Source organism: Scyliorhinus torazame, chromosome 16 (assembly GCF_047496885.1).
Source record: "Scyliorhinus torazame isolate Kashiwa2021f chromosome 16, sScyTor2.1, whole genome shotgun sequence".
In the NCBI taxonomy this organism is placed as follows: Eukaryota; Metazoa; Chordata; class Chondrichthyes; order Carcharhiniformes; family Scyliorhinidae; genus Scyliorhinus; species Scyliorhinus torazame.
Genome location: NC_092722.1, coordinates 85,438,114 through 85,450,665, shown reverse-complemented (window position 1 = coordinate 85,450,665; position 12,552 = coordinate 85,438,114). Strand labels below are relative to the sequence as shown.

Sequence of the window (12,552 nt, the reverse complement as noted above, 5' to 3'; positions counted from 1 at the left end):
GAAACACTCCCAGGATAGGTACAGCACAGGGTGAGATAAAGAGTAAAGCTCCCTCAACACTGTCCCCATCAAACACTCCCAGGACAGGTACAGCACGGGGTTAGATACAGAGTAAAGCTCCCTCTGCACTGTCCCCATGAAACACTTCCAGGACAGGTACGGCACGGAGTTAGATACAGAGTAGAGCTCCCTCTACACTGTCCCCATCAAACAATCCCAGGATAGATACTGCACGGGGTTAGATACAGAGTAAAGCTCCCTCTACACTGGCCCGTCAAACACTCCCAGGACAAGTACAGCACGGGGTTAGATGCAGAGTAAAGCTCCCTCTACACTGTCCCCATCAAACACTCCCAGGACAGGTACAGCACGGGGTTAGATAGAGAGTAAAGCTCCCTCTACACTGTCTCCATCAAACACTCCCAGGACAGGTACAGCACGGGGTTAGATACAAAGTAAAGCTCCCTCTACACTACACCCTGTATGCTTCATCCGATGCCAATGGTTATGTAGTTACTTTGTATGTGTTGTGCTGCCCTATTATGTATTTTCTTTTATTCCCTTTTCTTCTCATGTACTTAATGATTTGTTGAGCTGCTCGCAGAAAAATACTTTTCACTGTACCTCGGTACACGTGACAATAAACAAATCCAATACAATCCAATCCCATCAAACACTCCCAGGCTCGGTACTGCACGGGGTTAGATACAGAGTAAAGCTCCCTCTACACTGTCCCCATCAAACACTCCCAGGATAGGTACAGCACAGGGTTAGATACAGAGTAAAGCTCCCTCTGCACGGTCCCCATCAAACACTCCCAGGACAGGTACAGCACGGGGTTAGATACAGAGTAAAGCTCCCTCTACACTGTCCCGATCAAACACTCCCAGGACAGGTACAGCACGGGGTTAGATACAGAGTAAAGCTCCCTCTACACTGTCCCCATCAAACACTCCCAGGACAGGTACAGCACGGGGTTAGAAACAGAGTAAAGCTCCCTCTTCACTGTCCCCATCAAACACTCCCAGGATAGGTACAGCACGGGGTTAGATACAGAGTAAAGCTCCCTCTGCACGGTCCCCATCAAACACTCCCAGGACAGGTACAGCACGGGGTTAGATACAGAGTAAAGCTCCCTCTACACTGTCCCGATCAAACACTCCCAGGACAGGTACAGCACGGGGTTAGATACAGAGTAAAGCTCCCTCTACACTGTCCCCATCAAACACTCCCAGGACAGGTACAGCACGGGGTTAGAAACAGAGTAAAGCTCCCTCTTCACTGTCCCCATCAAACACTCCCAGGACAGGTACAGCATGGGGTTAGATCCAGAGTAAAGCACCCTGTACCCTGTCCCCATCAAACACTCCCAGGACAGGTACAGGACAGGGTGAGATACAGAGTAAAGCTCCCTCTTCACTGTCCCCATCAAACACTCCCAGGACAGGTACAGCACGGGGTTAGATACAGAGTAAAGCTCCTTCTACACTGTCCCCATCAAACACTCCCAGGACAGGTACAGCACAGGGTTAGATACAGAGTAAAGCTTCCTCTGCACTGTCCCCATCAAACACTCCCAGGACAGGTACAGCACGGGGTTAGATACAGAGTAAAGCACCCTGTACCCTGTCCCCATCAAACACTCCCAGGACAGGTACAGCACGGGGTTAGACACATCGGATTCTTACTCAGAGAATGCACGGGCCGACAGATCCGCTGTTAATGTTCACCTCCGCATCGAAAAGTAGTTTGCCCAGACTCTGTAAACGAGAAAGAGAAAGAGATGTTATTGATAGCGCGATTAAGTCAACTCCCTCTACCTGCACTCCATGAGCAGGGCTTGTGCAGCGCCCTGGATCAGAGGCACGAAGCAGGGCGAAACTTGCGTTTGGGGATGGTTTGCTTCAGGCGCCCTCAAACAGTTACTTTATCCCAGTTGTTCGACTGTGGAATCTTCACATTGAAGCATTCTCACTCATTGCCCACAATGGGGGTTAACTGCAGAAGGTTCAGGAGCCAGAGCAGCGGCAGTTGCTTTCCCCACTCCACCTCAAGGACAAGGAGCAGGTCCCCAGGCGGATTCACCACCATCCCGCTTCGGCATGTGTCTAGCGAGTGTTTAACGGGGACTGTGTAGAGGGAGCTTTACTCTGTATCTAACCCCGCGCTGTACCTGTCCTGGGAGTGTTTGATGGGGACAGTGTAGAGGGAGCTTTACTCTGTATCTAACCCTGTGCTGTACCTGTCCTGGGAGTGTTTGATGGGGACAGTGTAGAGGGAGCTTTACTCTGTATCTAACCCTGTGCTGTACCTGTCCTGGGAGTGTTTGATGGGGACAGTGGAGAGGGAGCTTTCCTCTGTATCTAACCCCGTGCTGTACCTGTCCTGGGAGTGTTTGATGGGGACAGTGTAGAGGGAGCTTTACTCTGTATCTAACCCTGTGCTGTACCTGTCCTGGGAGTGTTTGATGGGGACAGTGTAGAGGGAGCTTTACTCTGTATCTAACCCCGTGCATTACCTGGCCTGGGAGTGTTTGATGGGGACAGTGTAGAGGGAGCTTTACTCTGTATCTAACCCCGTGCTCTACCTGTCCTGGGAGTGTTTGATGGGGACAGTGTAGAGGGAGCTTTACTCTGTATCTAACCCCGTGCTGTACCTGTCCTGGGAGTGTTTGATGGGGCCAGTGTAGAGGGAGCTTTACTCTGTATCTAACCCCGTGCTGTACCTGTCCTGGGAGTGTTGATGGGGCCAGTGTAGAGGGAGCATTACTCATGGCCTAAGGTCGCCTGATGACGGAGTCAGGGACCAAGGCCTAGCACAACTCAAAAGCCTGCTCACCTGTAGTAGTCCTCCTGCCCAGGGAGTGGCACTCCATGGAGGTGGTGATGCCCTTGTAGCCATTGTTGGTGCTGTTCAATTGCGAGACGTTGCAGTTCTGCTGACTGTGCCTGCATCGCTTGGAGCTGGTGAGCCGCCGACATGGGAGCAGGTACAGATCCCTGCAATTCCCTGTATGGTGTTCCTGCTGGTTTCAAAGACGGTTCATGAAATCCTGGCTGAATATACATCCATTCAGACCTTCTCTCTCTCGAGCTTATTACACAGGAACAGGAGGAGACCCATTCAGCCTCTCTAGAGTCTGTTACACTGGCACAGGAGGAGGCTCATTGAGCCCATTTCTATCATGCGGCTGACAGCTTTCTTCGACCCGACAAGCCAAGGTGTGAGAGAAAGAGTGAGGGATAGGGGGAGTGTTGGGAGTGAGGGATACGGGGCACGGAGGGAGTGCAGGATACGGGGAGAAGGTGGGACTGGGCAATACATGGAGACATTGGGAGCGAATGAGATGGTGGGAGTGAGGGATACGGGGAGATGGTGGGAGTTAGGGATAAGAGGAGACGGTGGGAGTTACGGATAAGTAAAGACAGTGGGAGTGAGAGATACGGGGAGACGGTGGGAGTGAGTGATATGGGGAGACGGTGGGAGTTACGGATAAGGGGAGACGGTGGGAGTGAGGGATACAGGGAGACGGTGGGAGGGAGGGATACGGGGAGACGGTGGGAGTGAGGGATACGGGGAGACGGTGGGAGTTACGGATAAGGGGAGACGGTGGGAGTGAGGGATACAGGGAGACGGTGGGAGTGAGGGATACGGGGAGACGGTGGGAGTGAGGGATACGGGGAGACGGTGGGAGTGAGGGATATGGGGAGACGGTGGGAGTGAGGGATACGGGGAGACGGTGGGATTGAGGGATACGGGGAGACGGTGGATGTGAGGGATAAGGAGAGACGGTGGATGTGAGGGATACGGGGAAACGGTGGGAGTGAAGGATATGGGAAGAAGGTTGGACTAATGGATAGAGTGAGATGGTGGGAGTGAGGTATACGGGAACACGGAGGCAGGGATACGGGGAGAAGGTGGGAGTGAGGGACACGGTGAGACGGTGGGAGTGAGGGATAGGGTGAGACGGTGGGAGTGACGGATACGGGGAGACGGTGGGAGTGAGGGATACGGGGAGACGGTGGGAGTGAGGGGTACGGGGAGACGGTGGGAGTGAGGGATTCGGGTAGACGGTGGGAATGAGGGGTACGGGGAGAAGGTGGGAGGGAGGGATACGGGGAGACGGTGGGAGTGAGGGATACAGTGGGACGGTGGGAGTGAGGGATACAGGGGGACGGTGGGAGTGAGGGATACAGGGCGATGGTGGGGAGTGACGTGTACTGGGAGAAGGTGGGGAGTGAGGGACACGGGGATATGGTGGGAGTGAGGGATAAGGGGAGATGGTGGGAGTGAGGGATACGGAGAGGCGGTGGGAGTGAAGGATATGGGGGGACGGTGGGAGTGAGGGATACGGGGAAACGGTGGGAGTGAAGGATATGGGAAGAAGGTTGGACTGATGGATAGAGTGAGATGGTGGGAGTGAGGTATACGGGAACACGGAGGCAGGGATACGGGGAGAAGGTGGGAGTGAGGGACACGGTGAGACGGTGGGAGTGAGGGATAGGGTGAGACGGTGGGAGTGAGGGATACGGGGAGACGGTGTGAGTGAGGGATAGGGGGAGACGGTGGGAGTGAGGGGTACGGGGAGACGGTGGGAGTGAGGGATACAGGGAGACGGTGGGAGTGAGGGATTCGGGTAGACGGTGGGAGTGAGGGGTACGGGGAGACGGTGGGAATGAGGGGTACGGGGAGAAGGTGCGGGTGAGGGATACGGGGAGACGGTGGGAGTGAGGGAGACGGGGAGACGGTGGGAGTGAGGGAGACGGGGAGACGGTGGGAGTGAGGGGTACGGGGAGACGGTGGGAGTGAGGGGTACGGGGAGACGGTGGGAGTGAGGGAAACGGGGAGATGGTGGGAGTGAGAGATACGGAGAGACGGTGGATGTGAGGGATAAGGAGAGACGGTGGATGTGAGGGATAAGGAGAGACCGTGGGAGTGAGGGATACAAAGAGACGGTGGGAGTGAGAGATACGGGGAGACGGTGGGAGTGAGGGATACGGGGTGACGGTGGGAGTGAGGGATACGGGGGGGATGGTGGGAGTGAGGGATACGGGGGGGAGGAGTGAGGGATACGGGGAGACGGTGGGAGTGAGGGATACGGGGAGAGGGTGGGAGTGAGGGATACGGGGAGACGGTGGGAGTGAGGGATACGGGGGGACGGTGGGAGTGAGGGATACGGGGAGACGGTGGGAGTGAGGGATATGGGGAGACGGTGGGAGTGAGGGATACGGGGAGACGGTGGGAGTGAGGGATACGGAGAGACGGTGGGAGTGAGGGATACGGGGGGATGGTGGGAGTGAGGGATACGGGGAGACGGTGGGGAGGGAGGTATACAGGGAGAAGGTGGGGAGTGAGGGACACGGGGAGACGGTGGGAGTGAGGGATAGGGGGAGACGGTGGGAGTGAAGGATACGGGAGGCGGTGGGAATGAGGGATACGGGGAGACGGTGGGAGTGAGGGATACGGAGAGACGGTGGGAGTGAGGGATACGGAGGGACAGTGGGAGTGAGGGATACGGGGAGACGGTGGGAGTGAGGGATACGGGGAGACGGTGGGAGTGAGGGATAAGGGGAGATGGTGGGAGTGAGCGATACGGGGAGACGGTGGGAGTGAGGGATACAGGGAAACGGTGGGAGTGAAGGGTACGGGGAAACGGTGGTAGTGTGTGCAATGGGAAGCTGTTGGAAGTCAGGGATATGGGAAGAAGGTTGGGCTGATGGATAGAGTGAGATGGTGGGAGTGAGGGATACGGGGAGACGGTGGGAGTGAGGGATACGGGGGGACGGTGAGAGTGAGGGATACAGTAGGACGGTGGGAGTGAGGGATACGGGGGGACGGTGGGAGTGAGGGATACGAGGAGACGGTGGGAGTGAGGGATACAGGGCGATGGTGGGGAGTGACGTATACTGGGAGAAGGTGGGGAGTGAGGGAAACGGGGATATGGTGGGAGTGAGGGATAAGGGGAGATGGTGGGAGTGAGGGATACGGAGAGGCGGTGGGAGTGAAGGATATGGGGGGACGGTGGGAGTGAGGGATACGGGGAAACGGTGGGAGTGAAGGATATGGGAAGAAGGTTGGACTAATGGATAGAGTGAGATGGTGGGAGTGAGGGATACGGGGAGACGGTGGGAGTGAGGGATACGGGGAGACGGTGGGAGTGAGGGGTACGGGGAGACGGTGGGACTGAGGGATACAGGGAGACGGTTGGAGTGAGGGATTCGGGTAGACGGTGGGAGTGAGGGGTACGGGGAGACGGTGGGAATGAGGGGTACGGGGAGAAGTTGTGAGGGAGGGATACGGGGAGAAGGTGAGAGTGAGGGATACGGGGAGACGGTGGGAGTGAGGGGTACGGGGAGACGGTGGGAGTGAGGGATGCGGGGAGACGGTGGGAGGGATACGGGGAGACGGTGGGAATGAGGGATACGGGGAGACGGTGGGAGTGATGGATATGGGAAGACGGTGGGAGTGAGGGATACGGGGAGACGGTGGGAGTGAGGGATACGGGGAGACGGTGGGAGTGAGGGATACGAGGAGACGGTGGGAGTGAGGGATACGGGGAGACGGTGGGAGTGAGGGATACGGGGAGTGTGGGACATGGGGAGATAGTCGTAGTGAGTGATACAGGGCGATGGTGGGGAGTGACGCATACAGGGAGAAGGTGGGGAGTGAGGGACACGGGGATATGGTGGGAGTGAGGGATAAGGGGAGATGGTGGGAGTGAGGGATACGGAGAGACGGTGGGAGTGAAGGATACGGGGAGACGGTGGGAGCGAGGGATACGGAGAGACGGTGGGAGTGAGGGATACGGGGGGACGGTAGGAGTGAGGGATACGGGGGAGGGTGGGAGTGAGGGATACGGGGAAACGGTGGGAGTGAGGTATATGGGAAGAAGGTTGGGCTGATGGATAGAGTGAGATGGTGGGAGTGAGGTATACGGGAACACGGAGGCAAGGATACGGGGAGAAGGTGGGAGTGAGGGACACGGTGAGACGGTGGGAGTGAGGGATAGGGTGAGACGGTGGAGTGAGGGATACGGGGAGACGGTGGGAGTGAGGGATACGGGGATAAGGTGGGAGTGAGGGATACAGGGAGACGGTGGGAGTGAGGGATACAGGGAGACGGTGGGAGTGAGGGATACGGGGAGACGGTGGGAGTGAGGGATACGGGGAGACGATGGGAGTGAGCGATACAGGGAGACGGTGGGAGTGAGGGATACGGGGATAAGGTGGGAGTGAGGGATACAGGGAGACGGTGGGAGTGAGGGATACAGGGAGACGGTGGGAGTGAGGGATACGGGGAGACGGTGGGAGTGAGCGATACAGGGAGACGGTTGGAGTGAGGGATACGGGGAGACGGTGGGAGTGAGGGATACGGGGAGACGGTGGGAGTGAGGGGTACGGGGATAAGGTGGGAGTGAGGGATACAGGGAGACGGTGGGAGTGAGGGATTCAGGTAGACGGTGGGAGTGAGGGGTACGGGGAGACGGTGGGAATGAGGGGTACGGGGAGAAGGTGGGAGGGAGGGATACGGGGAGGTGATGGGGAGTGGGGGACACGGGGAGACAGTGGTAGTGAGGGATACAGGGCGATGGTGGGGAGTGAGGTATACAGGGAGAAGGTGGGGAGTGAGGGACACGGGGAGACGGTGGGAGTGAGGAATACGGGGAGACGGTGGGAGTGAGGGATACGGGGAGACGGTGGGAGTGAGGGATATGGGGAGACGGTGGGAGTGAGGGATACGTGTAGACGGTGGGAGTGAGGGATACGGGGAAACGGTGGGAGTGAGGGATATGGGGAGACGGTGGGAGTGAGGGATACGGGGAGACACTTCTAGTGAGGGATAAGGGGAGATGGTGGGAGTGAGCGATACGGGGAGACGGTGGGAGTGAGGGATACAGGAAAACGGTGGGAGTGAAGGGTACGGGGAAACGGTGGCAGTGAGGGATACGGGGGGACGGTGAGAATGAGGGATACAGTGGGACGGTGGGAGTGAGGGATACGATGGGAGTGAGGGATACGAGGAGACGGTGGGAGTGAGGGTTACAGGGAGACGGTGGGAGTGAGGGATACGGGGAGACGGTGGTAGTGAGGGATACGGGGAGTGTGGGACACGGGGATATAGTGGTAGTGAGTGATACAGGGCGATAGTGGGGAGTGACGCATACAGGGAGAAGGTGGGGAGTGAGGGACACGGGGATATGGTGGGAGTGAGGGATAAGGGGAGATGGTGGGAGTGAGGGATACGAGGAGACGGTGGGAGTGAAGGATACGGGGAGACGGTGGGAGTGAGGGATACGGGGGGACGGTAGGAGTGAGGGATACGGGGGAGGGTGAGAGTGAGGGATACGGGAAGAAGGTTGGACTGATGGATAGAGTGAGATGGCGGGAGTGAGGTATACGGGAACACGGAGGCAGGGATACGGGGAGAAGGTGGGAGCGAGGGACACGGTGACACGGTGGGAGTGAGGGATAGGGTGAGAGGGTGGAGTGAGGGATACGGGGAGACGCTGGGAGGGAGGGATACGGGGAGACGGTGGGAGGGAGGGATACGGGGAGACGGTGGGAGTGAGGGATAGGGGGAGACGGTGGGAGTGAGGGATACGGGCAGACGGTGGGAGTGAGGGGTACGAGGATAAGGTGGGAGTGAGGGATACAGGGAGACAGTGGGAGTGAGGGATTCGGGTAGACGGTGGGAGTGAGGGGTACGGGGAGACGGTGGGAATGAGGTGTACGGGGAGAAGGTGGGAGGGAGGGATACGGGGAGAAGGTGGGAGGGAGGGATACGGGGAGACGGTGGGAGTGAGGGATACGGGGAGACGGTGGGAGTGAGGGATACGGGGAGACGGTGGGAGTGAGGGATACGGGGAGACGGTGGGAGTGAGGGATACGGAGAGACGGTGGGAGTGAGGGATAGGGAGAGACGGTGGGAGTGAGGGATACGGAGGGACGGTGGGAGTGAGGGATACGGGGAGACGGTGGGAGTGAGAGATACGGGGAAACGGTGGGAGTGAGGGATATGGGGAGACGGTGGGAGTGAGGGATACGGGGAGACAGTGGTAGTGAGGCATAAGGGGAGATGGTGGGAGTGAGCGAAAGGGGGAGACGGTGGAGTGAGGGATACAGGGAAACGGTGGCAGTGAAGGGTACGGGGAAACGGTGGGAGCGAGGGATACGGGGGGACGGTGAGAGTGAGGGATACGGGGGGACGGTGAGAGTGAGGGATACGGTGGGACGGTGGGAGTGGGGAGACGGTGGGAGTGAGGGATACGGGGAGACGGTGGGAGTGAGCGATACGGGGAGACGGTGGGAGTGAGGGATACGGGGAGACGGTGGGAGTGAGGGATACGGGGAGACGGTGGGAGTGAGGGATACGGGGAGACGGTGGGAGTGAGGGTTTCGGGGAGATAGTGGTAGTGAGTGATGCAGGGCGATGGTGGGGAGTGACGCATGCAGAGAGAAGGTGGGGAGTGAGGGACACGGGGATATGGTGTGAGTGAGGGATAAGGGGAGATGGTGGGAGTGAGGGATACGGAGAGACGGTGGGAGTGAAGGATACGGGGAGACGGTGGGAGTGAGGGACACGGAGAGACGGTGGGAGTGAGGGATACGGGGGGACGGTAGGAGCGAGGGATACGGGGGGAGGGTGGGAGTGAGGGATACGGGGAAACGGTGGGAGTGTGGGATATGGGAAGAAGGTTGGACTGATGGATAGAGTGAGATGATGGGAGTGAGGTATACGGGAACACGGAGGCAGGGATAAGGGGAGAAGGTGGGAGTGAGGGACACGGTGAGACGGTGGGAGTGCGGGATAGGGTGAGATGGTGGAGTGAGGGATACAGGGAGACGGTGGGAGTGAGGGATACGGGGAGACAGTGGGAGTGAGGGATACGGGGAGACAGTGGGAGTGAGGGATACGGGGAGACGGTGGGAGTGAGGGATACGGGGCGACGGTGGGAGTGAGGTATACGGGGATAAGGTGGGAGTCAGGGATACAGGGAGACGGTGGGAGTGAGGGATTCGGGTCGACAGTGGGAGTGAGGGGTACGGGGAGACGGTGGGAATGAGGGGTACGGGGAGAAGGTGGGAGGGAGGGATACGGGGAGACGGTGGGAGTGAGGGATACGGGGAGACGGTGGGAGTGAGGGAGACGGGGAGACGGTGGGAGTGAGGGAGACGGGGGGACGGTGGGAGTGAGGGATACGGGGAGACGGTGGGAGTGAGGGATACGGGAAGACGGTGGGAGTGAGGGATACGGGGAGACGGTGGGAGGGGTACGGGGAGACGGTGGGAGTGAGGTGTACGGGGAGACGGTGGGAGTGAGGGAAACGGGGGGACGGTGGGAGTGAGGGATACGGGGGGACGGTGGGAGTGAGGGATACGGGGAGACGGTGGGAGTGAGGGATACGGGGAGACGGTGGGAGTGAGGGATACGGGGAGACGGTGGGAGTGAGGTGTACGGGGAGACGGTGGGAGTGAGGGAAACGGGGAGACGGTGGGAGTGAGGGAAACGGGGAGACGGTGGGAGTGAGGGGTACGGGGCGACGGTAGGCATGAGGGATACGGGGGGACGGTGGCAGTGAGGGATACGGGGAAACGGTGGGAGTGAGGGATATGGGAAGAATGTTGGGCTGATGGATAGTCAGATGGTGGGAGTGAGGTATATGGGAACACGGAGGCAGGGACACGGGGAGAAGGTGGGAGTGAGGGACACGGTGAGACGGTGGGAGTGAGGGATAGGGTGAGACGGTGGGAGTGAGGGATACAGGGAGACGGTGGGAGTGAGGGATACGGGGAGACGGTGGGAGTGAGGGATACGGGGAGACGGTGGGAGTGAGGGGTACGGGGATAAGGTGGGAGTGAGGGATACAGGGAGACGGTGGGAGTGAGGGATTCGGGTAGACGGTGGGAGTGAGGGGTACGGGGAGACGGTGGGAATGAGGGGTACGGGGAGAAGGTGGGAGGGAGGGATACGGAGAGACGGTGGGAGTGAGGGATACGGGGAGACGGTGGGAGTGAGGGGTACGGGGAGACGGTGGGAGTGAGGGATACGGGGAGACGGTGGGAGGGATACGGGTAGACGGTGGGAATGAGGGATACGGGGAGACGGTGGGAGTGAGGGATACGGGGAGACGGTGGGAGTGAGGGATACGGGGAGACGGTGGGAGTGAGGGGTACGGGGAGACGGTGGGAGTGAGGGATACGGGGAGACGGTGGGAGGGATACGGGTAGACGGTGGGAGTGAGGGGTACGGGGAGACGGTGGGAGTGAGGGGTACGGGGAGACGGTGGGAGTGAGGGGTACGGGGAGACGGTGGGAGTGAGGGATACGGGGACACGGTGGGAGAGAGGGGTACGGGTAGACGGTGGGAGTGAGGGATACGGGGAGACGGTGGGAGTGAGGGATATGGGAAGAATGTTGGGCTGATGGATAGTCAGATGGTGGGAGTGAGGTATATGGGAACACGGAGGCAGGGACACGGGGAGAAGGTGGGAGTGAGGGACACGGTGAGACGGTGGGAGTGAGGGATAGGGTGAGACGGTGGGAGTGAGGGATATAGGGAGACGGTGGGAGTGAGGGATACGGGGAGACGGTGGGAGTGAGGGATACGGGGAGACGGTGGGAGTGAGGGGTACGGGGATAAGGTGGGAGTGAGGGATACAGGGAGACGGTGGGAGTGAGGGATTCGGGTAGACGGTGGGAGTGAGGGGTACGGGGAGACGGTGGGAATGAGGGGTACGGGGAGAAGGTGGGAGGGAGGGATACGGGGAGACGGTGGGAGTGAGGGATACGGGGAGACGGTGGGAGTGAGGGGTATGGGGAGACGGTGGGAGTGAGGGATACGGGGAGACGGTGGGAGGGATACGGGTAGACGGTGGGAATGAGGGATACGGGGAGACGGTGGGAGTGAGGGATACGGGGAGACGGTGGGAGTGAGGGATACGGGGAGACGGTGGGAGTGAGGGGTACGGGGAGACGGTGGGAGTGAGGGATACGGGGAGACGGTGGGAGGGATACGGGTAGACGGTGGGAGTGAGGGGTACGGGGAGACGGTGGGAGTGAGGGGTACGGGGAGACAGTGGGAGTGAGGGGTACGGGGAGACGGTGGGAGTGAGGGATACGGGGAGACGGTGGGAGAGAGGGGTACGGGTAGACGGTGGGAGTGAGGGATACGGGGAGACGGTGTGAGTGAGGGGTACGGGTAGACGGTGGGAGTGAGGGATACGGGGAGACGGTGGGAGGGATACGGGTAGACGGTGGGAGTGAGGGATACGGGGAGACGATGGGAGTGAGGGATACGGGGAGACGGTGGGAGTGAGGTGTACGGGGAGACGGTGGATAGTGAGGGATACGGGGAGACGGTGGGAGTGAGGTGTACGGGGAGAAGGTGGGAGTGAGGTGTACGGGGAGACGGTGGGAGTGAGGGGTACGGGGAGACGGTGGGAGTGAGGGATATGGGGAGACGGTGGGAGTGAGGGGTACGGGGAGACGGTGGGAATGAGGGGTACGGGGAGACGGTGGGAGTGAGGGATATGGGAAGAAGGTTGGGCTGATG

The 12,552-nt window shown here is 59.5% G+C and overlaps 1 protein-coding gene across 4 annotated transcripts in view; it reads right to left on the bottom strand.

The window, feature by feature from the left end:
• Positions 1–12,552, bottom strand: part of LOC140392920 (atrophin-1-like) — a 238,203-nt gene that overhangs the window by 30,256 nt on the left and 195,395 nt on the right. For 2 of the 4 annotated variants that reach the window (XM_072478699.1, XM_072478701.1), the window contains exons 8-9: positions 2,839–3,025; positions 1,689–1,760 (exon numbers count right to left, since the gene is read on the bottom strand). In XM_072478699.1, the coding sequence (XP_072334800.1) occupies positions 1,727–1,760; positions 2,839–3,025 (221 nt within the window). In that variant the 3' untranslated portion in view covers positions 1,689–1,726. The remainder of the gene's footprint in view (positions 1–1,688; positions 1,761–2,838; positions 3,026–12,552) is intronic. The other 2 variants (XM_072478700.1, XM_072478702.1) reach the window with 2 other exon arrangements.